Below are 23,218 nucleotides of genomic sequence, written 5' to 3'. Positions count from 1 at the left end.
AGAAGATATTAGAAGGAAAACCCAGATGTTTATATTTGAAGGGTCTCTCACATAAATGGAGAAAGTAATAGGTGGAAGCATGTTTAAGTAATTTTTTCCCAAACTAGTGGACTCTCTAAGAATTGAACAAAGAAGTTGCTAAAAGTAGAAGAAAAAAAATGAATAAGACACTAAAGTAATTAAAGTATTTATGGAGTTGAACATTTATTAATGCTTTAATCACCAAGGCACCTTATTAATTTTCAATTCAAAACATTTCTTATATTGTACAAATTTATGAATTTTTCTAAAGCACAAATTCATTTAAAATGCTACAAAAAGAGAAGAAATGAAAAGAGAAAGAAACAAGAAACGGATGGTCATGGATGCTCCTCCAACTGGACGTCATCCATTTGACTGGATAGAAGAAAGAAAGGCCCTAGTGATGGAAAGAGAAGAAGAGAATGCATGAATAATGAAGGCCAATTCAACAACTTCAATCATCTGGAGGGCCCATACAAAATTGGTTAGAAGCAGTTATGAAGGTCCATCAGATGTCCACATATCAACTGAATGACTTGGAGCATAGAACTCTTTGTTGCAACTCATTCGACATATTGAATGGATGACCAAGCAAAGACTAGAGCCAAAAACGCTTACGTTGCAACTTGTTGAAGATAATGCCACAACAGACGTTGATTGAAGAACATTGCCCTGTTTAGGGAATTCCTTACAGAGGATTACGATCCTCCATTATAGGAGTTAATCAGCTCCTTTATACCTTTTTCGTACAAATTACAATTAATGTAATCAATTGTAATCTCTGTAATTGATACACAAACATCTATAAATTAATGGAAGAACTCACCCGAGAGTATGGTGAATTTTATAATCTTCTCATGGTATCAGAGCTCCGTCTAGATTAACATCCCTCTATCTTCAATGGCGTCAAATTTCTCTTCCGATCTCCTCCCATTCAATACCTTGATTCATATGATCACCATCAAGCACTTCTCTTCAAATTATCTCCTCTGGAAGAGTCAATTTCTTCCTCTTCTTGACAGCCAAGGTTTGCTGAGCCATGTGGATGACACTCTTGTGCCACCACCTCCGTTTGAGCCTCCCACTTCCCAGACACCAAATCCGAAATTTCTGGCATGGAAAGCGATAGATCAACGCCTTCTTAGCCTTCTGCTATCGTCTCTGTCAGAAGAGGCCATGGCAGAAGCCGTTGGCTTGACCACATCCCGTAAGGTGTGGACTACCCTCAAAAATTCTTTCAGTCACCGATCAAAAGCCCAGGAGATTCGCCTCAAGGACGATCTCCAACCGATGAAACGAGGAAATCATCCGGTCTCCGCCTACTCTCGAGCTTTCAAAGCTCTGTGAGATCAGCTTCACGCCATTGGGCGCCTCGTTGATGGCACCGACAAGGTACATTGGTTTCTTCGCGGTCTTGGCCCCGATTTCTCCAGCTTCTCCGCCGCCCAGATGGCTCAAACACCTCTCCCCTATTTTTTCGACCTAGTTTCAAAGGCCGAAAGCTTCGAAATATTTCAAAAGTCGATGGAAAGCCCGGCGCCCTCCACTATCGCATTCACGGCGAATCAGCCATCCTCCTCTCGATTCGGCACCTCCTCTCACCCTAATCGCAGTCGTGGCAACAATCACAGTCGGAACTCCGGAAATGGCTCACGCAACTCCTCCAGCCATGGCCAAAACGGTGATTTCTCTTCCAACCAGGGTCGTTCCAACCCTAACCACCATCATCGACCGCTGAGATACCAGATTTGCCGTCAAGACGGCCACTATGCCGATCGGTGTTGCCAGAGGTATTCCCCGCAGGAGCCATCCACACAGCTTGCCAAGAATTTTGGTTCGATGCTCTCCCTATCCGAACCAAATAACTTTTTTGACTAGTTTGTGGATACGGGTGCGTCAGCCAACATGACCCCTTCTCACTCCACGTTGGACCAGTCTCTCTCCTACATGGGTAAGGATTGTATAATTGTAGGGAATGGGGTGTCCCTACCTATTACCCATACACGTCATCTCTCCCATTCCCCAAACCTCAAACTGTTAAATGTCTTAGTAGTTCCTCACCTTACCAAAAATCTTTTTATCTATTAGTAAATTGACTAAGGATTATCCTTTATATGTTACATTTACTAATAATTTTTTTACTATTTAGAATCATCAAACGGGAAAGGTGGTGGCAACCGGTAGACAAGATGGAGGTTTATATGTGCTAGAGCGTGGAAACTCTGCCTTCATTTATGTTTTGCATAATAAAATTCTCCATGCCTCATATGAATTATGGCATGCTCGTCTAGGTCATGTGCATCATTCTGTCATTTCTTTATTAAATAAAAAAACTAGTTTTTTCTTACTTCTTTATTACCCTCTCCTACATTATGTGACACGTGCCAACTTTCCAAAAGTCATCATTTACCATTTTCTCGAAATGAAAAACGATCGTCTAATGTGTTAGAGTTAATTCACTACGATATATGGGGTCCGTCTCCAGTAACATCAAACTTGGGGTTTGTCTACTATGTCTTATTTTTTGATGATTTTTCTCGATTTACTTGGCTTTACCAATTGAAATTGAAATCTGACTTTTATTATATTTTTCTTCAATTTCAAAATTTTATGGAAAATCAACATTGTGCTCGTATTAAAATTTTCTAAAGTGATGGTGGTGCCGAATTTACAAGATTTGTTTTAAAAACTACCTTCGTCAATCTAGTATTCATCATCAACTATCTTGTCATTATACCCCTGCTCAAAACGGTCGTGCTGAACGCAAACATCGTCATGTCACTGAAACTAGTTTGGTTATGCTTTTCATTCTCACGTCTCTCCTCGGTACTGGGTTGCTGCCTGTAGCACTGCTGACTACATCATCAACTGCTTGCCAACACCACTTCTCGAAGGTAAGTCCCCCTTTGAACTTCTCTTTGTTTTTTCTCCCAATTATGCAAATTTCCATCCCTTTGGTTATCGTGTTTATCCCTGTCTACGTGATTATATGCCTAACAAATTTTCCCCGCGTAGTCTTCCATGTAGTTTATGGGGTATTGATCATCTTATAAAGGTTTTGGTTGTCTTGATCCCCTTACTTCTAGAATATATATCACCAGACATGCCCAATTTGATGAGACATTTTCCCCTTCCTTAGCATCTTCTCAGGCTCAACCTCTCTCCTCTCTCCAATTCTCCAACTTTCTGGAACCTGGTCAATCTCCTACAGTCTTGTCCCCATCTCCTCCGGTGCCTCATTCCCCGCACATTACTCCATCCGGCTCTCGTCCCTGTGTTATTTGTACTGATCCTGTGGATGAGACTTTGTAGGCCACTGATTCGCTTACAGGTTCGCTTCTGTCGCCCGCAGATTCTGGTCCGCCTGGAGCATCTGCTCCTGTTGTCGCACTCCCAATGAGGTCTCATCCTATGCTCACACGCGCTAAGGCTGAAATTTTTAAACCTCATCACTCGGCTGATCTTTCTTACTCTGGCTCTTCTAGTCTCCTTTATGCTCTCTTGACATCTACTGCGCCCAAAGGGTTCAAATTAGCTGCCAAGAATCCTGCCTGGCTTGCCGCTATGGATGAAGAAATTCAAGCTCTACAAAATAACCGCACCTAGATGTTGGTTCCTCGCCCGGCACATACCAATATTGTGGGTTCTTAATGCTTTCCTAAATGGTATTCTCAATGAACAAGTCTATATGGAACAACCACCGGGGTATATTGATCCTCGCGTTCCTGATCATGTTTGCAAGCTTCAAAAAGCTCTTTATGGCCTAAAGCAAGCCCCTCGAGCCTGGTTTCAACGGTTCAACTCTTTCCTTATGCATCTTGGCTTCTACTGCAGTCGTGCTGACCCTTCTCTCTTCGTCTTTCATCGGCACTCTAACATCCTTTATTTGCTCTTATATGTTGATGATATTATTATTACGGGCAACAATCCCTTTCTTCTTGATAGCTTTACCAACAAGCTTCATTCTGAATTCGCTACTAGGGACTTGGGCTCCCTCAGCTATTTTCTTGGTCTTGAAGCTACACCAACCGTTGATGGACTATTTCTCAGTCAGTTGAAATATGCGCGCGACATCTTTACCCGGGCTCAATTACTTGACAACAAGCCTGTGCACACTCCTATGGTGGTTTCTCAGCATCTATCCTCTATTGGTCAGTTGTTTTCGGACCCCACTCTTTATCGATATCTTGTTGGTACTCTTTAGTATTTGACCATCATGCGTCCTGATATTGGTCATGTTGTCAACTCAGTAAGTCAGTTTTTACACTCTCCCACTGCTGACCACTTCCTTGCTGTTAAGTGCATTCTTCGGTATGTCAAAGGTACTCTCCATTATGGTTTGTCCTTCCGTCCATCCGCTTCACCGGGATTTTTAGTTGCTTATTCTGATGCTAACTGGGCCGGATGTCGTAACACTCGCCGCTCCACCTCGGGTTACTCTATTTAGCTTGGTGATAACTTAGTCTCATGGAGTGCCAAGAAGCAACCTACAGTTTCTCGCTTCAGCTGTGAGTCTGAATATCATGCTCTTGCTCTCACGGTCGCCGAACTTATCTCGCTCACCTATCTTCTTCGTGATGTCAAAGTTTTCATCCCTGAGCGGCCACTTCTCTTATGCGATAACAAAAGCGCTCTCTTCCTGAGTTCCAACCCTATTGTCCACAAACGGGCCAAGCATGTTGAGTTAGACATTCATTTTTTGCGTGAACTTGTTGTTGCTGGCAAGAATCGCACTTAATACGTGCCCTCTCACTTCTAGGTTGCGGATATCTTCACCAAAAACGTCTCTCGGCCTCTCTTTCAGTTCTTTTGATTCAAGCTACACGTCTGTACTAATTCGACGCTTAACTTGGGGGGGGCTATTGAAGATAATGCTACAACAAACGTTGATTGAAGAACATTGCCATGTTTAGGGCATTCCTTACAGAGGATTACGATCCTCCATTACAGGAGCTAATCAAGCTCCTTTATACCTTTTCTGTACAAATTAAAATTAATGTAATCAATTGTAATCTTTGTAATTAATACACAAACATCTATAAATTAATGGAAGAACTCACCCGAGAGTGTGGTGAATTTTATAATCTTCTCACAACTTAGTCAACATATCGACCAAACGATGAAGTGAATGACTGAAACCAGAAAAGCCACTACTGCAACTCATTCACTACATCACTTAGATGACTTACAAAAAAAAAACTGGAAAGCTGTCCCATTAAAGTGAAACATTCAGTAATGAATTAGTATGGAAAACTCTTAATTAAGATGATAATCATATGGTCCATTCATGTGGGATCTACGGCCTTAATTCCTTCTAACGTAGAGAAACACAAAGCAAAAACATAAAAAGAGGTTTGGTAAAGGCCATTTTTGTCTTATAAGAAAGCTTACTAAAGAAAATTAAAATAGAAAAAATGCCTTCAAGGTCTATGCTGTTACTCAAAATCAAAAGTTTAAAAGATCGATTTGAGCCTCGCTAAAATTACACAAAGCGATCAAATCCTAAACTATCACAATTAGGTTATCCATTTTTTATGTTCAAGGTATGATCGATCAGTTGATATATACATCAAAATACTTTTCTATGAAGAAAATAAAAAAATGATCAATATGTTAAGTTTCCCTACGAATTTTGAAGAAGATGATCAAAATAATCAAACCCTTGTCTGCACATGCTTGTGAGTACAGCAAATAGCATATGAATATGCTCAAAGAAGGGCAAACCTCGTTCTTGTGGCGAGGAGGGATTACAGGCTGCGAGCAATCGGTGAAAATGCAAGATGAATGGGTGCAAAACATGCCATGATCATTGTAGCAGATGTAGTCAAGGAAGAAGAAAGTAGGAGGTTCATCACTGAAGTTGTAAAATTCTACGGTCGTGGTAATTAATTCACCAAATCACTCATCGGGCCAATGTCTCCGTCACTTGTTTAAATCTTACAAATCAGCCTGTCGTATATCCTTCACTGACCTTGACCTCTTCTGTTTTGTGGATCATCTGGTAAACACAGCAAGCTTGGGCCACACCTTCTTCTTCGAGGAGGCCACAAACACCTTTGTGTTTCCTCATATGATGGTACGTTCAACATCTTCTATTTCATTTTTTAGTTTAGATTTTTATGTCTTCTGCTCCCCACAAATATATGAACAGAGGTTTCGATTTTAATGGAACAAGACATCAATTTCTGGGGGAATGTTTACCCTACATATGTTGCTCTTTCGTACCTGAGGTAGAGTGATAGGCTGAGAAGACCGGGATGAATTCCTAAGAAGAATCTCAAGTTTTTAGCTTGAGATAGACTGAGTCTAAACCATTTTAATTTCTGTCGTTGCTAATTCAAAGTTGTTAGATCTCATTTCCGTGAGTTTAGGTTAGTTAGTTTTCTGAGTTGAAGATAATTTGTTAAAGTTTCACTCTATTTATTGGAACATTAGCAATGAATAAATATATATAGATTCTTTACAAAGAATTGTGGTTTAACTATCACCCAAAGAAAGTAAGCTTGCCTCAGAGTTATTCTGTTGTTCGATTGGGACCTATCATTGGTATCAGAGTCAGATTTCTCTGATCGTCATTCTTTCCAGAGAGAAGTTGTCCATCTCTGCGCACCGGCCTTCTAATTCCATTCCGACACGTCGTTCATCACCAACCACCTCCACCGAGAAAAGCTACACCAGGTGAAAGCAGTCGGAGACTAACTGAATCGTCTCGGACAATCGCCCCCCTGACAACCCTCTTCGTAATCCTTTGTTTGTTTTACAGGTTACTCTTTGGGATGATATAAGAAGGGCAACACAAGACGATCCGTATATGCAGCAAGTGAGCCGCCAATCTACTGCGGATCCCATCAGTCCATACTCAATACAAATTGGTCTCTGTTTCTACAAAAAGAGAGTAGTTGATACACAAGCTATTTGCAACCATCTCCTAAAAGAATTTCATGACAACAAAATCACAGGGCATTCTGGAGTATTGATGACATTCAAAAGGCTAGCTCAACAATTTTATTGGCCATCCGTGTACCGGTCTGTCCAAGACTATATTATGCAATGTGAAGTTTGCCAAAGAACCAAAACTGAAATTCTAGCCCCAGCGGGATTACTTCAACCACTTCCCATTCCCTGTCAAGCGTGGGATGATGTCCGTTTGGATTTTATTAAAGGCATTCCATCCTCCCACAACAAAGATAGTCTTTTGGTGGTTGTAGGTAGTCTCAATAAGTATGCTCATTTTATTGTTTTATCCCATCCATTTTTTGCAAAAATTGAAGCTGAACAATTTGTAGAGCACATCCTCAAACTTAATGGCATGCCAAAATCAATCATTAGTGACCTCAACCCCGTCTTTACCAACAAATTCTGGCAAGAGTTCTTCACTATATCAGGCACCAAGTTGAAACTGAGCTCCGTCTACCACCCGCAGACCGATGGACAAACAAAAGTTGTGAGCCGTTGTGTTGAACAATACCTTCGCTGCTTCATCCATCAATGGTCATAAAATTGGTATAGTTATTTACCTTGGGCAAAATTCTGGTATAACACCACCTACCACAGTTCCACGGGGATGACACCTTTCCAAGCCTTGAATGGTCGGCTTCCTCCTTCCACTCCGCTTTATTTTGTTGAGTTATCTTGGGTTAACGAAGTTGATCAAAACCTCTTTGCACGGGAATGAATTGCTCCGGCACTTGAAGAAGAATTTGGACATGGCAACTAATAGAATGAAACAAATGACCAACAAAAAGAGGCAACACGTGGAGTTTCAAGCAAGTGATATGGTCCTCAAGCTACACCCTTATCACCAACAAACCGCCTTCAAACGAGTTCATCAAAAACTTTCCAGCAACTTCTACGACCCTTATCTAATTGAGAAGAAGATCGGCAATGTTGCTAACCAACTACAATTACCAGCAGGCGCAAATATTCACCCCGTTTTTCATGTCTCTCCCTTGAAGAAATGTGTTGGGGGTCCTCCACAAGTTACCTTATAGATCCCACTTATTATTGATGAAGGTGTTGCTTTCATAGAACAAGAGAAAATCCTTGATACACGTTGGATTAAACAAGCCGATAAATTTATTGAAGAGAGCTTGGTGAAGTGGAAAAAATTGCCTACTGAAGATGCAACATGGGAGAAAACAACTTTGTTGCGTAATCAATTTCCTTATCTGGACCTTGAGGATAAGGATCCAAGTGGCAAAGGGAGTATTGATAGGTCGAGAAGATCAGGACGACTTCCTAAGAAGAATCCCAAGTTTTTGGCTTGAGATAGACCGAGTCTAAACCATTTTAATTTCTATCGTTGTTCATTCAAAGTTGTTAGATCTCATTTCCGTGAGTTTAGGTTAGGTAGTTTCCTAAGTTGAAGCTAATTTGTTAAAGCTTCACTCTATTTATTGGAACGTTAGCAATGAATAAAGATATATAGATTTCTTACAAAAAATTGTGGTTTAACTGTCCCCCAAAGAAAGTAAGGTTGCCTCAGAATTATTTTGCTGCTCGATTGGGACCTATCACAGAGCCATGGCCGGATTGTTGTGAATGCATCGGTAGAGAGCTGGCTACCCATGCCCAGAATGAGTCTGTATATTGTGAGTTTCCGTTTTACTATTGTTAATGTTTTTTTTTTTCCTTCGGAAGATCTTAAGTTTCACTATTTTTCCTGTGAAATCAGGCAGCGAAGGCGGCTATATTGAATTTCTATGAGACGTTGCGGGTTGAGCTCAGGGATGATGTAGGAATCACTGTTGCAACGCATGGAAGCGAGATGACCAGAGGCAAGTTCATGCTGGAGGAAGGAACAGAGATGCAATGGAAGGAAGAGAGATGTTAGTGTATGGGCTGGAGTCATGTGGGCTGAAGCCCCTGCATCCATGAACCAGTCAGAAGGTTCATTTTCGGACAAAGAGCACGAAGAGGCGAAAGCCTGTGCAAGTTGCACAGATGGTTCGTGTCAAGTGTAGCATTGCCGACACCGATCAGTGTAATGGTCTTCTAGACTGCAAATCTGGCAGTGCGGTGGACGGCGACAGTGGGTAGGGTTGGAACGGTCCTGGTCATGGCCGAAATCGCTGCTCTGGCCGTGGCCATTTCCACAACCACGTTTTTGGTGAGAAGAGCCTCCAAAACGAGGAGAGGAGGCCCGATTTGCAGTGAATTCTGCAGTGGAGGTCGCTAGAGGCTCGAGAGATTTTTGAAAATTTTCAAAACTCTCAGCTATCAACACAAGGTCAGAGAAATAGGGGAGAGGGGTTTGTGCCATTTGAGCAGAGGAGAAGCTCAAGAAATCGGGGTTAAGACCACGAAGAAACCGGTGCACTTTATCGGTGCCATTGATAGGACGACCGATGGCATGGAGTTGGTCACACAAGACCTTGAAAGCTCGAGCATAGGCACTGACCGGGTGAGTGCCGCGTTTCATCAATTGAAGATCATCTTTGAGGCCAATTTCACGGGCCTTGGAACGGTGGTTGAAGTGTTTTCAAGAGCGATCCATACCTCACGGGATGTAGTCAGACCGATGGCTTAAGCCATGGCTTCTTCTGAAAGAGACGAGAGGAGAAGGCTAAGAAGACGTTGGTCTGTTGCCTTCCACGCCAAATTTTTGGGGCTTGGCATGGTGGGGGGGTCAAATGGAGGTGGTGGCACAAGGGTACCATCCACATGACTCAGTAATCCTTGATTGACAAGGAGGGGAAGAAATTGACTCTTCTATAGGAGATACTTGGAGGATGAAAACTTGATGGTAACCATGTGAATCATGGTGTTGAAGGGATGAAGGTCGGGAGAAAAATCAGAGGTCATTGAGAACCATGGGATGTTAATCCAGGTAAACTTTGATACCATGCGAATGTTTAATAGAATTCACCACCCGATATGGGTGAGAGTATTTCATTTATATAATTTGTTACAGCCTAATTGTAGGGATTACAAAAAATTGGATTTTACAATTGATGGAAAAAATTGATCTAATTGAGCTCCTGTAATGGAGGGTCAACTATCCCGTAAAGAAGGCATAAGATCATGGCAACGATGTTACTAACCATTGCGCCAAAAGATCGACCTATTAGCGAAGGCGCAACTTGTATATTAAAGACAGACCCATTCTAACACTCCCCCGCAAGGGGAACACTCGTGTACAAAAACAAATGCATAATCCCACCTATATGGGGATGGCCAAAGACAAAGTCTCACCTATGAGTAGGGGTGGCATCGAGCCGAGCCGAGCCTGAACCTGCTTATGTTCGAGCTGAGCTTGATTTAAATATTTCGAGTCGAGCTTCGAGCCTAAAATTGTTGTCGAGCTCAAGCCCAATGAGTTCGAGCCGAGCTTGAGCCTCAACATACATTTAAAACTTTTCAAAAAAATATATATCGAATAAAATGTATATAAAATTAGACCTACATTTTACTTAAAATTGGGCATGACCTCTACATAAAATTGGGCATAACCTATACATATAATACGTGTATAAGATTGGGCATAACCTATACATATAATACGTGTATAAGATTGGGCATAACCTCTACTTAAAATTGAGCATAATCTATATATATAATACTTGTATAAAGTTCTGCATGACCTCTACTTAAAATTGGGCATAATCAATATACATAATACATGCATAAACACTCCATAAACACTCTATAAAATTGTCTATACATTCCATAAACACTCCATACACTGCATAATATTATAAATAAACTCCATACAATAATCAAACACAACAAAATTAAATGAAATATCACCAATTTACAATCACCCAAATAAAAACTATAAATCCTTTAAATAAAATCCTATTACTATTAGAGACTTAATAGAAAATTACAAGAAATATTTTAAATTTTTTTTAGGGAAGTTAAATGGACCTCTTATTGCCTTTTCTAAGTAAATAAATAAAAATTAATAATTAATCTAATATATTATTATACTTATCAATAAATTTTTAATCACATAAAATGTCAAACACAAAATTGCAATGAAAATTGCCTCATGCTCAAAGTATTATATCATTAACTGTTAAATACTTATTCATTTTTTTTCTATATGGTTTTTTACCCCATCTTAGCAAGAAAATCTTACTTAGTAAATTATATGATTTTTTAAAAAGAATTTATAATTAGAAAAATATTTTGAAAAAAATGAGGCACTAGTAGTCCCTATATTTCTACTAAAAATGTCTTTTAAAGATTTATTGAAAAAACCACTATTAGTCTCTAGAAACGTATTTCTACTAAAATATCTTTTCAATTTCTTTAAGAGCCATGAGGAAGGGACAAAGAGTTTTTTTTTTCCTTGGTTATGATCTCGCACGTCGGGGTGGCTTTGAATAATTTATATATAAAATTATGCATACATTTTTAAAAAATATAATGATAGGGGAGGTTCAGGATTGAATTTCAATAATGGATTAAAATGCACCAATATTAAATTTTTTTACTCCAATTGTTGTCTAGCTTGTTTTGTAATTTTTGAATCTGGCCATAATTTATTATGGCCTCCTTAGTGCCCCTAGATGAAAATTTATATTCTTGGAAAAACTAAAAATATTTTTCCAATGATACATATTCTCAAAAAAAACTTTAAATAAAATCTTATTACTATTAGTGACTTATTAGAAAATTACAAGAAATATTTTAAAATTTTCTTAGGAAAGTTAAATGGACCTTTTATTGTTTCTTCTAGGGAAATAAATAAAAATTAATAATCAATCTAATATATTATTATACTTATCGATAAAATTTTAATTAAATAAAATATCAAACACAAAATAGCAATAAAAATTGTTTCATACTAAAAGTATTACAACATCAACTGTTAAATACTTATTCAAAAATTTTCTATACATTTTTCTACCCCTTCTTGGTACGAAAATCTTACTTAGAAAATTATATGATTTTTAATAAAAAAATTCAATTAGAAAAATATTTAAAAAAACATGAAACACTAATAGTTTATAGAAACTTATTTCTATAAAATTTATTTTTAATTTTTTCGATAGGAAAAAGTTTTTTTTTTTTACTTTATGATTTCGCACGTGCGAGATCATCTTGGCGCGAGGGAGGGCAAGATTATTTCTCCCCTGAATGGTTCTGGTTTTCGGCCAAGACGACACGGAGGGAAGGGGGTTACGACGCCGGGGTGGACCTGTCGTCAGGGATGACGGTTGCGACGGAAGCGGCGGTGACGGCGAGGAGAGGAAGAAATCAAACGGATGGCCACAGAGGCAGCCGATGAGCAGTTGTGACGGCAGTAGAGACGGCCGACGAACAGCTGCGACGACGGTAGAGGCGGCGACAACAACCAACGGGAGGGGCTCGGCGGTGACGAGGGGAGGAACATTTTTTCCTCCCCTTGCTCTCGATCTCGTTCCCGCTTGCCCGCTCCCGATCCCGATCCGATTCACCTCGTGTCGCCTTGAGAGCCAACAAACCGAACCTGGCTTCAGTCGAGCTCGGCTCGTTAAGGTAAACGAGCCAATTTCGGTACTCGAGCTCGATAGACAACAAATCGAACCGAGCCGAACTCGAGCCACTTGCGAGCTGACTCGGTTTGAAGTCACCCCTACCTATGAGGAGACGGAACAAACGGGGGAAATGAGACTCGAACTCGAAAACACCTGTTGTGATACTATGTTACTAACCATTGCGCCAAAAGATCGCAACTTGCATATTAAAAAAGACAGACACGCCCGTTCCAACAAACGAATCCTCAACACCTTTCGGTATTGTAATTAATCATTTAAACGCTGTCTTCAACCTAGCTACACAAAGTCTAACTACGGAAAACAAAACAATGGCTGTGATTCCAGGTGGCTGTGAGTGGAGGCAAGTGGAGGAGTTCGCGAGGATGATCGTCTCTGCTGCGTGCCGGGGGGACCCATACGCCGAGTTCCCGAGCTGGCACGATGTCTTCCTGCTGTACAGGGTCTTCGTTCCCGACGTTCTAAGACGGACATTTCGGCTCCTTCTGAAAACTCAGGGCGCTGCCAGAAAGAGATCCCTGGTCGGCACTGGTAGGCCCCTGCTGGAGACTTCTTCCTCTCCTCGGAAGCTCCCAGTAGGTTCTCTTTCCTTCCAACCCATGGCTGGTCAGCACCAACAGAAGCACGAATGATGGGTTTTTCTGTCGATTAGTTGATATTTTCTGTTTATCATGTCAGATCTGTATAGATGGTTGGTTATCTATCGTTGAGATTTGTGCATAAATAATCTCTGGAAACTGAGACATTTTGATCAGGATGCTTTCTGTAACATTTTGTGTTTCTGAATTTTGGGCGACTGATCTTAGCTTCGTAAAACATAATAATGAAACTGCTGAACCTGTACTAGTATGGCTACCATGAGGAACAAGAAAACAAAAAAAAATCAGGAAGGAAGGAGAGATTTTTTCTGTTTTTTTTTTTTTTTCAGAGAATTATTTCCATGTCGTCGACGGAGATGCTCTGATGCCCCTCACCCATCTCACTGCTGTCAACAAAATTTCCACTCTTCTCCTCGTCTTGCCAATCACATCCAATTACACCTCCGAACTCGATCTTCATCTCCGGCACCTTGCGGGCCAGTTTTGCATCCACGCACATGCCGGCGTGGGACGCAGCTTCCTGAATCGATCTCGGGGACATGTCCCGTCTCAGGAACATGGGTACGCATGCCGGAAAATTGAGCTTCGCCGTAGGCGAACCGCCCTTCAAGTAGAACGTCGCAGTGTCATGGGCCACCGCGGCCGCCTCGGCCGTGGAGTAGGTACCCAGCCACAGCCGCGATTTGGTTCCTGTGATTCTGATTTCCGACACCCACTTCCCCCATCTCCTGCGGCGGACTCCGACGAATTTTTTTTGACTTCCGGCATTCATTGAGCTGGTTTCCTGCGACTGCGCTGCTATATCTTGGAGGTAGACAATGTTCTGTCTTCCTGAGAGTGAATTATATAAGAGGGAAAAGTAAGCTGGACAGAGGAGGTTCATAGGGGGTTGACAGACGAGAAAACGTTGAATTTGCTTCTTCTGGTACTGGGTCAAAGCTGCTTTGAAGGTGAAATAGAATAAAGCTTCCCTAACAATCTGAGTTTTTGAGTGGTCAAAGTCATGGTTGACATGTTGTGACAAGTGAAAGGCGGCGTTTGGTTTTTGACCGGATATTTTTAGACTACTTCTAAGGGTGGCAACTTGGGCATTAGTGCACTGGTGGTGATGTCATGCATGAGATCATCATCCTAATGTTGGGTACTTACACCTAAAACTTAGATAATAACTTCTCCTTGAGAGATCCATGCTTCCACTACTTTTGTAGTACAATATAGAGTAAGGGAGTTTACCTAATATAAAATGCAAGGAAAAGAAGAAAAAAGAGTAGAGGACATTGCAAGGTTGAAGCTCCCTTTTGCTCAAAAATATTTTTGAGAAGTTTTTCAAGATTGAGAGTAAAATCTCAAAGGATTTGCCAATAAATGTTCATCAACTTCTCTATATGTGATTTGGTGTTGTATTTATAACTTTCACAAGCTAAACTAGCCATTTTTGGCCCGTTTGTAAAAAACAATACTTTGATTGATCGATCAATCAATCATAATGACTTTTTTTGTCTCAAAATGTTACTTATTGATCAATGCACTGATCGATCAATATGTTACTGTTATTCCTAAAAGATTAAATTGATCGATCAACCAGAATCCCCTCTACTTATGCAATACATGTATGATCGATCAATAAACTTCATATGATCGATCATGCTTTATTACCTGACTCGCAAGATTCTATCTAATCAGTAAATCTTGTGGGATGATCGATCATTCCATTTTAGTTTGATTGTTTGGATAATATTAATAGATCAATTTAAATGGGATTATTGATCATGCGTTATAACATGATATGGTCATGTTCTAGGTGATTAATCAATCGACTAAGGTTGATCAATCATTCTAATGACAGTTCAACTAAGTTGACTTTTAAAGCATGAGAACGATTTAGTCTAAGTGTTCTAACATGTTCTAAAGGATGTATATGATGTTTCTAAACATATTTATATGCAATATATGTCTTAAAGCTCCTTATTCACCATTGTACTTTAAAGAAGGGAGTGAGGAAAACTCTTTTACATTTGTGACTAAGTTTTGATATATAACATTGACACTTAAACTCTAGTCTTCTCATTGACTTCTTCTTCAAAAGATGTCCTTCAATATTGCTTGAGGTCTTGAATAAGCTTGAACATTTTGAAGCTTTAGACTTTGATGCAATGTCTCTTGAAGGTAAAGTATGTGAAATACTTTAGTGTTCAATTTTTTAGTTCTATTAAATTTTGATATCATCAAAATCAATAAGAGAGTCAACCAAAGGTCAACAATGTCCATAGGCCAATTTTCATTGACGTACTTTGCTATCCCCGAAGATGTTGTTCCAATTATAGTGTTGAGGTCACTCGACTGAATTGAGACGATCGTCTTCTTCACGGAGGTGTTGAGCCTCACGGTACACGGGGTCACTTTTTCTACCTCAAGGTTCGTGTAGAAGACAATTACCAATAGATGGTAAATGGTCTCCTCAGTCACTAGAGGACCCATGTATGGCTGAAATATCATTCCAAACTCGTTAAAGAAATCAATGTAAATCTTACTAGGCTCAATAATACACTTTGAAATGAAATTCTTGAAGTACTTACTCCTTCAAAGTTTCCTTTGAAATTACTAATTGAAATGAAATTCTTGAAGTAGTTACTCCTTTAAAGCCTCCTTCGAAAATGATCTCTCCAATTTGGCGTTTCTACACAAATATCTGAATAGTTGGAAAGAGTGTTCTTCTTAGCCATGAATTTAGTCTTCACTATCTTTGGAAGGAGTGTTCTACTTGGCCATGAATTACCCCATTTTCGATTTTGAGGGTTGGAACTCGCCAAAAACAAATCAAGACCTTATACCATCAAGAACAAGACTTTATATGCATAATATTATTTCAAAATAAATATTTGTAAGTCTATTTTGTAACTTATCAAACCAATTCTCAATATGAGTTTTCTAGAGGGGGATATCAATATCGAAAGAGTCAATGGTCATGTTGGCCAAAGAAGGAAAAATACTTAATTCAACGAGATAACAGAGTCTGAATTCTATTAGATTATTCCTCTCAAAATAATTATATTTCATGAAGACGCATAATACTATAATGAAATATATCAAAGTATAGTTTCATAAAGAATAACTTTCATGTTAATTTGTTCTATATGTAAGGAGATATTCTCATTAGAATCTGCAAGGGTCATGCTAAAAAATGAAACAAATCAAGTGGTAATAAAAGATTCAACAATGAAGCTTTTTATGTATAATTGGGTATAATATTGAATATATTTGAGTCTAGTTTCTTGAGCAACAATGTTTTTGTGATTATAAGCTATATTATGGGAGATGTTAATATAAAAAGCACCAATGTTCAGTTCTGCCAAAATCTTTCTTTTTTTCCTATTTTCTCTCCTTTACCTCTCCAAGCATTGACGTGAATTGAGTTTCTTTTTCTCCTAGAGTCCTTGTGTTTTAGGAAAACTTTCCTACTAATCAGAGAGTTTTGGTCAAACTTAATCTCTCCACGATGTGCCCGTCCAAGGTAAGTGATATCCTACTTGGAAGTTGTTTTTAATTTTTGTATTTTTTTTACTTGGTTGTGTATTTTAAGCATTGTAAAAAATTATGCTCATCCCACAAAATCTCGTTGAGGCCATATTTGGTCGAACACGTTTGTTATGTTTACAATTTTATAGTTACAATCTCCCCGATATTTTTTTTACAAAAAAGAAGATCACACTCATTATTTATTTGATAAGCATGTTCTTTTTATTTTCTTTAGAAACTTATTTTAAAATAGGAGTGTTGTATAGTTGCCTTTTCTAATTAAAGTCATTTTCCTCTAGAATTTCTTTAGTTTATCATTTTGTATTGTCATCACTCAAGAGGTCATTTGTATTTGAGTTATCCTTAAAAAATGAGTAGTCACTTTGTTGTGCCCTAAAATTGGGCCATTTTTTGCCTTAGAAATTGATCGGAGTGTGTTTCAGACCATGATCATTTTGGCTAGTGTATGGAGCTTTGTCGTACAACTAGGTGTGATTTTCTTCTCCGATATTGTGTTTTGGCCAAGTTGGGTTTCTCTGTCCTTTTTAATCATAGCTTGACGGGGAGAAGTAGAAGAAGAAAAAAGAAAGAGGTATTTTATTCCACATGTTGTAGTAATTTTTATGTGACCAAAACATTCAAGAAAGGAGGATAACAGAAGATGAAGATTTTGCATCTATGAAGAATTTTTTCAGCAAAAGAAGATTAAAGACCAAGAATATTTTTTCTTACAAACTGAAATTATAAATTCTAGCTTAGGGTTGAAGAGTAGTTATGGAAGAGTCTTACATGACTCTCACTGCAAGAACTCTCATAGAACCATAATTAACATGGTGGAGTCTCAAAGGAGTTTCATGGAAGGAGGTCTCATAAAAGAGTATCAACTAAAAGTGTTTTAGTTATGTTAGTCTTCTATTTATATTCAATTATTTTATTGTTTTAATTCTTATCTTTTAGTGTTTGACTTTGAGTGTAATTGGGACAAGGCTAGTTTAATTGTAATTGAATTCTACTTGTTTCCTCAATTATAAATAGAGGCTCATTGTACTCAAAATAAAACAAGTCAATGAAGTATTTCTCTTTTCCATAAATTAAACTCATGCATGATAAGGTGAATCTCATGCATGTAACTGGGACTTTATTGAGTCTAAGGTGCATCTCATGCATGATAAGTCTCACAAGAGAACCAAGCCCAAAGGAAAAGGCTGAAATAAAAGTGGAAGATTTCATCTTATTCTCTAAGTTTTAATTTCCTTGTTACAACTTATTGTGATTAGATATAGTGAGATATTCTAGGTGTAATTGGGGACTTTAGAAAAGCTTATTTTTATTAGGATTCAAGTTGTATTACATCATAAAAGGATATGATCTAAGAGAGCAACTCATCTCTCTCATTCTACTCTTAATTAATATCAATGTCTCTCTCCTTGTCATCCTGTTTCTCTTCCAAGTGTCTTCTCCTCTCCTTTCTTCCATCTCCCATGCTTCCTCATTGAAAATCAATAGTTCATTCAAGTATAATATTGTCATATGAAAATTTCTTTTTCTTACGGCAATAATATGATAAAATTTTGACACTGCAATGTAGTGAAATTGAGTACGTATTCTCCTTGGGTGACAAGCTTGGGGTTGAGGAGTAGTGATGAAAAGGTTAGGGAAATAGAAGAGAAAGATAAATTCCTGGAGTGTCATGCCTTGGTCACTGAGGAATCATAGTTCCTTTCGCCTTCCACATTCCCCACACCAATTGTTACAATCCATAATCTTGGCTAGGGTAGGAGAGCTTGTTTCGGGGACCCAAGTGACCCAGTGGCATAGTTGTAGGCTTAGGTTAGGAGTTGGGGACTCTAAAGAAGATGGACAAAGATTCTTTTATGGGATTTTTTATGATAAAAAGGACACTAGTAGAACTCTATCAAGAATAGTCCTTAATTAACAAAGATTAGGATACTTTAGTGGATGAGTTTTGTGAGACACTTGGCTAGATAGTCAATCGTTAATGTATAACCTTCTTAGCAAGCTTTATTGGCTTACGACTAACACTTAATACATTACTTAATACAAGACACTATGACTGATATAAGGACTAGAATAGGGATACTTGAATCATCTTGAAGACTCTTGATAAACTAGTTAAGATTCGACTCACTTAAGGAGAATACTTACCTCAGATCTCACATAACCTACTAAAAATCTAACTAATATTATCACTAACGTAACAAGATCAATGTAAAATAAAGACGGAAGGATAGAAAACTAAATTGGCTTACCTTTGCCTAGGATAGAACCTCCTTGATGAAGATGAACACCCTTTCTTTGGAGGCTTGCCACCTATTGACCTCTATATCATTAGTCAAGACTCCTTGGTTGGCCAGAGCCAATAACTTGCCAAAGCTAAGAGGGATTTGTATTGTTAAAAGGTGATTATAATTCTTTTGGAGCTCCTTGTTTATAAATGGGAGAGAAAAAACTAATGTGTTTCTATGTATCACTAAGGTTGAGTGTGGGGTTTCTTGTGCTCCAAACTATTCATAGAATGTGGGTGCTTCTAAATTTTTCTATTGAATTGTCGCCCCTTCTAGAGACTTCTTTGGAAATTTCCTTGAATTGTTTTGCAATATTCTAAAGGATTTCCTTGGATTATTTTGCCCTTGGGCGATGTTGAAGAGAAGATATGGAAGACTCTTATATGACTCTCACAATAAGAAGTCTCACAGAGTCAGAATTAATATAGTGGAGTCTTATTGGAGTCTCACAGAAGTATCTCAGTTTAAAGGTGGTTTAGTTATGTTAGTCTTCTATTTATGTTGATTTGTTTTATTATGCTAGAACTTATCTTTAAGTGTTAAACTTTGGGAGTAATTGGGACATGGGTAGTTTAATTGTAATTGGACTCTACTACTTTTCTCTATTATAAATAGACGTTCATGTACTCAAATTACATTAAGTCAATGATATTTTTCACTTTTCTAGAAATTTAACATGGTAAAAGAGCAGATTTTGTGATTTCACTCGGTCAACCAACAAAGTTAATGTGATCATTTTCTTATCTATCATCTCTAGTAGTTAGTTTCATATTCTATATTTTTTTTCTCTTTTTCAGTTCCAATACTTGTTGTTTTCTTGGCGTTTACACCTCCATACTAAGCTCTTAGTATTTCAAATTATATATTGATGGACAAATATTCGAGTCTGCTTTCCAAGGCAAAACTAAATTTAGCAGTTAAAGTTTTCTACAAAGATAAATCGATATTTGAAGCAGCAAAGGTCAGAATACAAGAGAGGTCCGAGCAACAACAAAAAACTTCAACTTTCTAGTCATCTTATTCCATCATGAATCAGACTGTATAGGGAGAATTATATATCCAAAGAAATATTCGTAAGTATATTTTCTTATATATTCAACCAATTCTCAATTTGAGTTTTCTAGAGGGACATATCCATCTTAGAAGAGTCAATGGTCAAAGAAGAAAGAGTACTCAGTTCAACCAGATTACAAATTCCAAAAATATTATAGCTTCTTTATTTGAAAATAAATATATTTTATGAAGAGCAGTTATACTTGGATGAAAGGTATTGAAGTCTAGTTCTAGTAGGAGAAATTTTTTTATCTATATTTAAGAGACATTCGCATTGCAGTCGACAAAGGTCAAGATACTGAATGAAGAGAATCAAGAGGTATTAATAGATTCAAGAAGGAATATTTTTATTAAAATAGATATAAAATTAAAGTTATTTGAGTTTAGTTTCTTTAGAAACAAACTGCTTGTGATTTTGTGCTATATTTTTGGAAATATTGATATTAGAATTATCAAAGGTCTAAAATTTTCTCTCCTATTATCTCTCCAAGCATTGACATGATTTGTTTTTCCATTTCTCCTAAAATCCTATTTTTTAGCCATTTTTGTTTCAAATCAGAGAGTTTAGTCCAACTTATTCACTCCATGATATGCTCATTCAAGATATGCAATATATTGCATCAAAGTTGTTTTCAAGTTTTGTGTTTTTGTTACTTGGTTGTATATCTTCCTTATAGTTAACTCCGAAAAATTGTGACCACCCAAAAAAGAGTTATAGTTGGTCAAGTTTATTAAGTTCTACTGTTATAGTCTCCCCTAGTTTTCCAAAAAACAAAAGTCACTTTGGAAGTATGAGTGTGGCATAGTTGCCTCCTTCGGGTTAAAGTTGTTTTCCTCAAGTATTTCTTCAGTTTATCATCCCACTACCTAAAAAATATTGGAGTGTGACCAACATCCAACTTGAGCCCAGTCTTTTTTTCTTCATAAAAAATGTGATTTGTGTTTGAGTTACCCTTAAAAAGTGAGTAGTCATAGGTCAGATGATCTTCAATACATGCTTCTTTCTTCACCCAAAAGGTGATTTGTGTTTGAGTTTCTTTCTTCAACACAAAAGGTGAGTTTGGAATGTGCCTTTTGAATGATTGTGAACCGATCAAGTGATCTTCAATGCATGCTTCATTCTACTCTTTGATATGGTTGTCATAGTACCTTTTGCCTCTCCTAGGTGTCCAACTTCTTTGGTTTGCTATCACAATAGTTCACCAAACATATCCTTTCAATGGTTGTTTTCTTCACTAGAAGATTAACCAGAGTCTATTCATGTCAAACAAGCAATTTCATTGTGCTTGTTTACTATTTTTCTCTTCTGCCTTCATTGTGTTAGTCATTGGTTGATTGGGAAAACGACTTCAATAGAGAGATTTCTCTCTTAGGATAGATCGATTGGTTTCATTCTATATAATCAAATGTTTCAGCTTGCTTGCTTTGTTCATCATCCTTCTAGGCTGGTGGGACGTTGTCCTAGATGCTTCCTTCGTATGAGTTTTCTTCGTCCAGTTACTGGAATGGAGGAGTTTTCTCAATTGAGCAGCTTGCTCCTTTTTCATATGACCCATTTAGTTAGGCCATGGCCGATATGCCAATGGCAGTTTTCTTTGGTGTTTTTATGTCAAGAAATTAATTCTTATTACAAACATTTATAACTTAATATTTCTTATCATAACAAATACATCAATGAGGATCTTAAGATCAACATAAAGAATATACACATTCTATATTTATTTTTAATATCATTATGTTATTTTAAAAAATATATAATTAATGTTGTATAAAGATATTAATTATACTAAAACTTTGTTAAATACACAAACACCCCCCCCCCCCCCCCCCCCCCCCCCCCCCTCCCCCCACCCCCCCACACACATTGGGGGCTAGTTAGGGGTAGAATCAAATCGAGCTAGTTCGTAAGCGGCTCGCATATCTAAGAGTTTTGTAATATGAGCTTAAACACATTAGAAGTAGGATCGACCATGATTACCATGAGCTAGCATCCTTATCACTTAAGTTGGAAGATCAAGGAGGACTCACAAAGAAAACCACGAGCTGATTAGAAGATCAAGTGGGACCCACAAAGATAGCTACGAGCTGACATCTTTATCTTATGGTCACGTCCTCATAGAAGAGTTCTAGTTTTAACTATCTTTGTTTTCTATTTATAGTGGGTTATTTAATTATACTAAGACTTATCTTTAAGTGTTAGAGTTTAGGTGTAATTGGGATAGTTTTATTGTAATTGGACTCTACTATCTTCTTCTATTAAAAATAGAGGTTCATGTACTCTTACTATAATAAGTCAATGAAGTATTTCTCTTTTTCATAAATTCAACACGGTTCGGTCAGAACAGGCTCGTTAACTTAATGAGGGCCTGAGCATTCATCCGTTTCATTCTTCGGAATTGGGGAATAGGGAAAGCCGGGATTGGGTAGGCAACAATTCGCGATTGAGTGAAAATGGGGATTAGGACAGGGAGGGGGGGGGGGGGGGGGGGGGGGGGGGGGGTTAGAAGCAAATTGGAAGGAAATCGACCGCAATCTGCTCCTTTAGGAAAGTTTTGGTTTTTTATTTGATTTCATCTTCTTATTCTTTGTTCTTCCTCTTCAATTTTGTCCTCCAAAGTTCTTCCTCATCGACAGAAGTGATGGAACAGAGGTAAGTTCTTTATTATTTATCTTCTAGGTTTTTTTTGTCACCGACGTAACATACTGATTTCAAAGATTCTTTATTTCAAAGAACTAACATTTCAAGAGTGGCTTTAGGCCTGTTTTTTTAGCTGAGATGCGTTGATCCAATTAGGTCTTTGATTTTTTGTAGTTGGATGTTTTGTGATTCTTGAGATTTCGAAGTTTGGTTTAAGTTTTGAGGTGGATGTGATATTTTTCACTTTTTTTGGTTTTTTGGAATTTTTGCTCCTTTGGGGCAGATGTGAATTTCTATTCGGTTCATTTCAGTTGCTCGCACTTTTATGTGCTTGTATAAATCTGTTGTGTAGATGAGATTTTTCTATTGATAATGATAATAGGATTTGTTCTATTTGATATATTAGTAGAAAGGGAGCTCGATGATGAGTTGTTGACTATTGGTACTGATATTGCATTGACAAATATAACTTCTGTAACTGGTTGTTTAAATTTCAAATGTTAAACCTCAACTAGAACGTCTTCTCAAACAATCTCGTTGTTACTTGCTTTTATGCTCTTATATATTTATTTGGTATTTACTTTCCATTCTGTCTTCAAT

At 38.0% G+C, this 23,218-nt stretch overlaps 1 protein-coding gene and 1 pseudogene across 1 annotated transcript; one reads left to right on the top strand and one right to left on the bottom strand.

Annotated features, from left to right (window-relative positions):
• The first annotated feature begins 3,709 nt into the window (after positions 1-3,709).
• LOC137945563 (11-beta-hydroxysteroid dehydrogenase B-like) lies at positions 3,710-8,854 on the top strand (annotated as a pseudogene).
• Positions 8,855-13,430: 4,576 nt separating this feature from the next.
• LOC137945560 (ethylene-responsive transcription factor ERF011-like) lies at positions 13,431-13,988 on the bottom strand. Its single transcript, XM_068791496.1, has one exon. The coding sequence runs from the start codon at positions 13,986-13,988 to the stop codon at positions 13,431-13,433; it is 558 nt and encodes a 185-aa protein (XP_068647597.1).
• Positions 13,989-23,218: the final 9,230 nt, after the last annotated feature.

Source organism: Aristolochia californica, unplaced genomic scaffold (assembly GCF_029961685.1).
Source record: "Aristolochia californica isolate CCGP_79_NKW_82.1479 unplaced genomic scaffold, dmAriCali1.0.hap1 SCAF_12, whole genome shotgun sequence".
NCBI classification, from domain to species: domain Eukaryota; kingdom Viridiplantae; phylum Streptophyta; class Magnoliopsida; order Piperales; family Aristolochiaceae; genus Aristolochia; species Aristolochia californica.
The sequence above is the reverse complement of the archived record's forward strand: the minus strand, read 5'-3'. Positions and strand labels throughout refer to the sequence as shown.

Bases quoted from the DNA above. Each gene is read 5' to 3' on its own strand.
- LOC137945560 (XM_068791496.1), bottom strand. From the start codon at position 13,988: ATGAACCTCCTCTGTCCAGCTTACTTTTCCCTCTTATATAATTCACTC.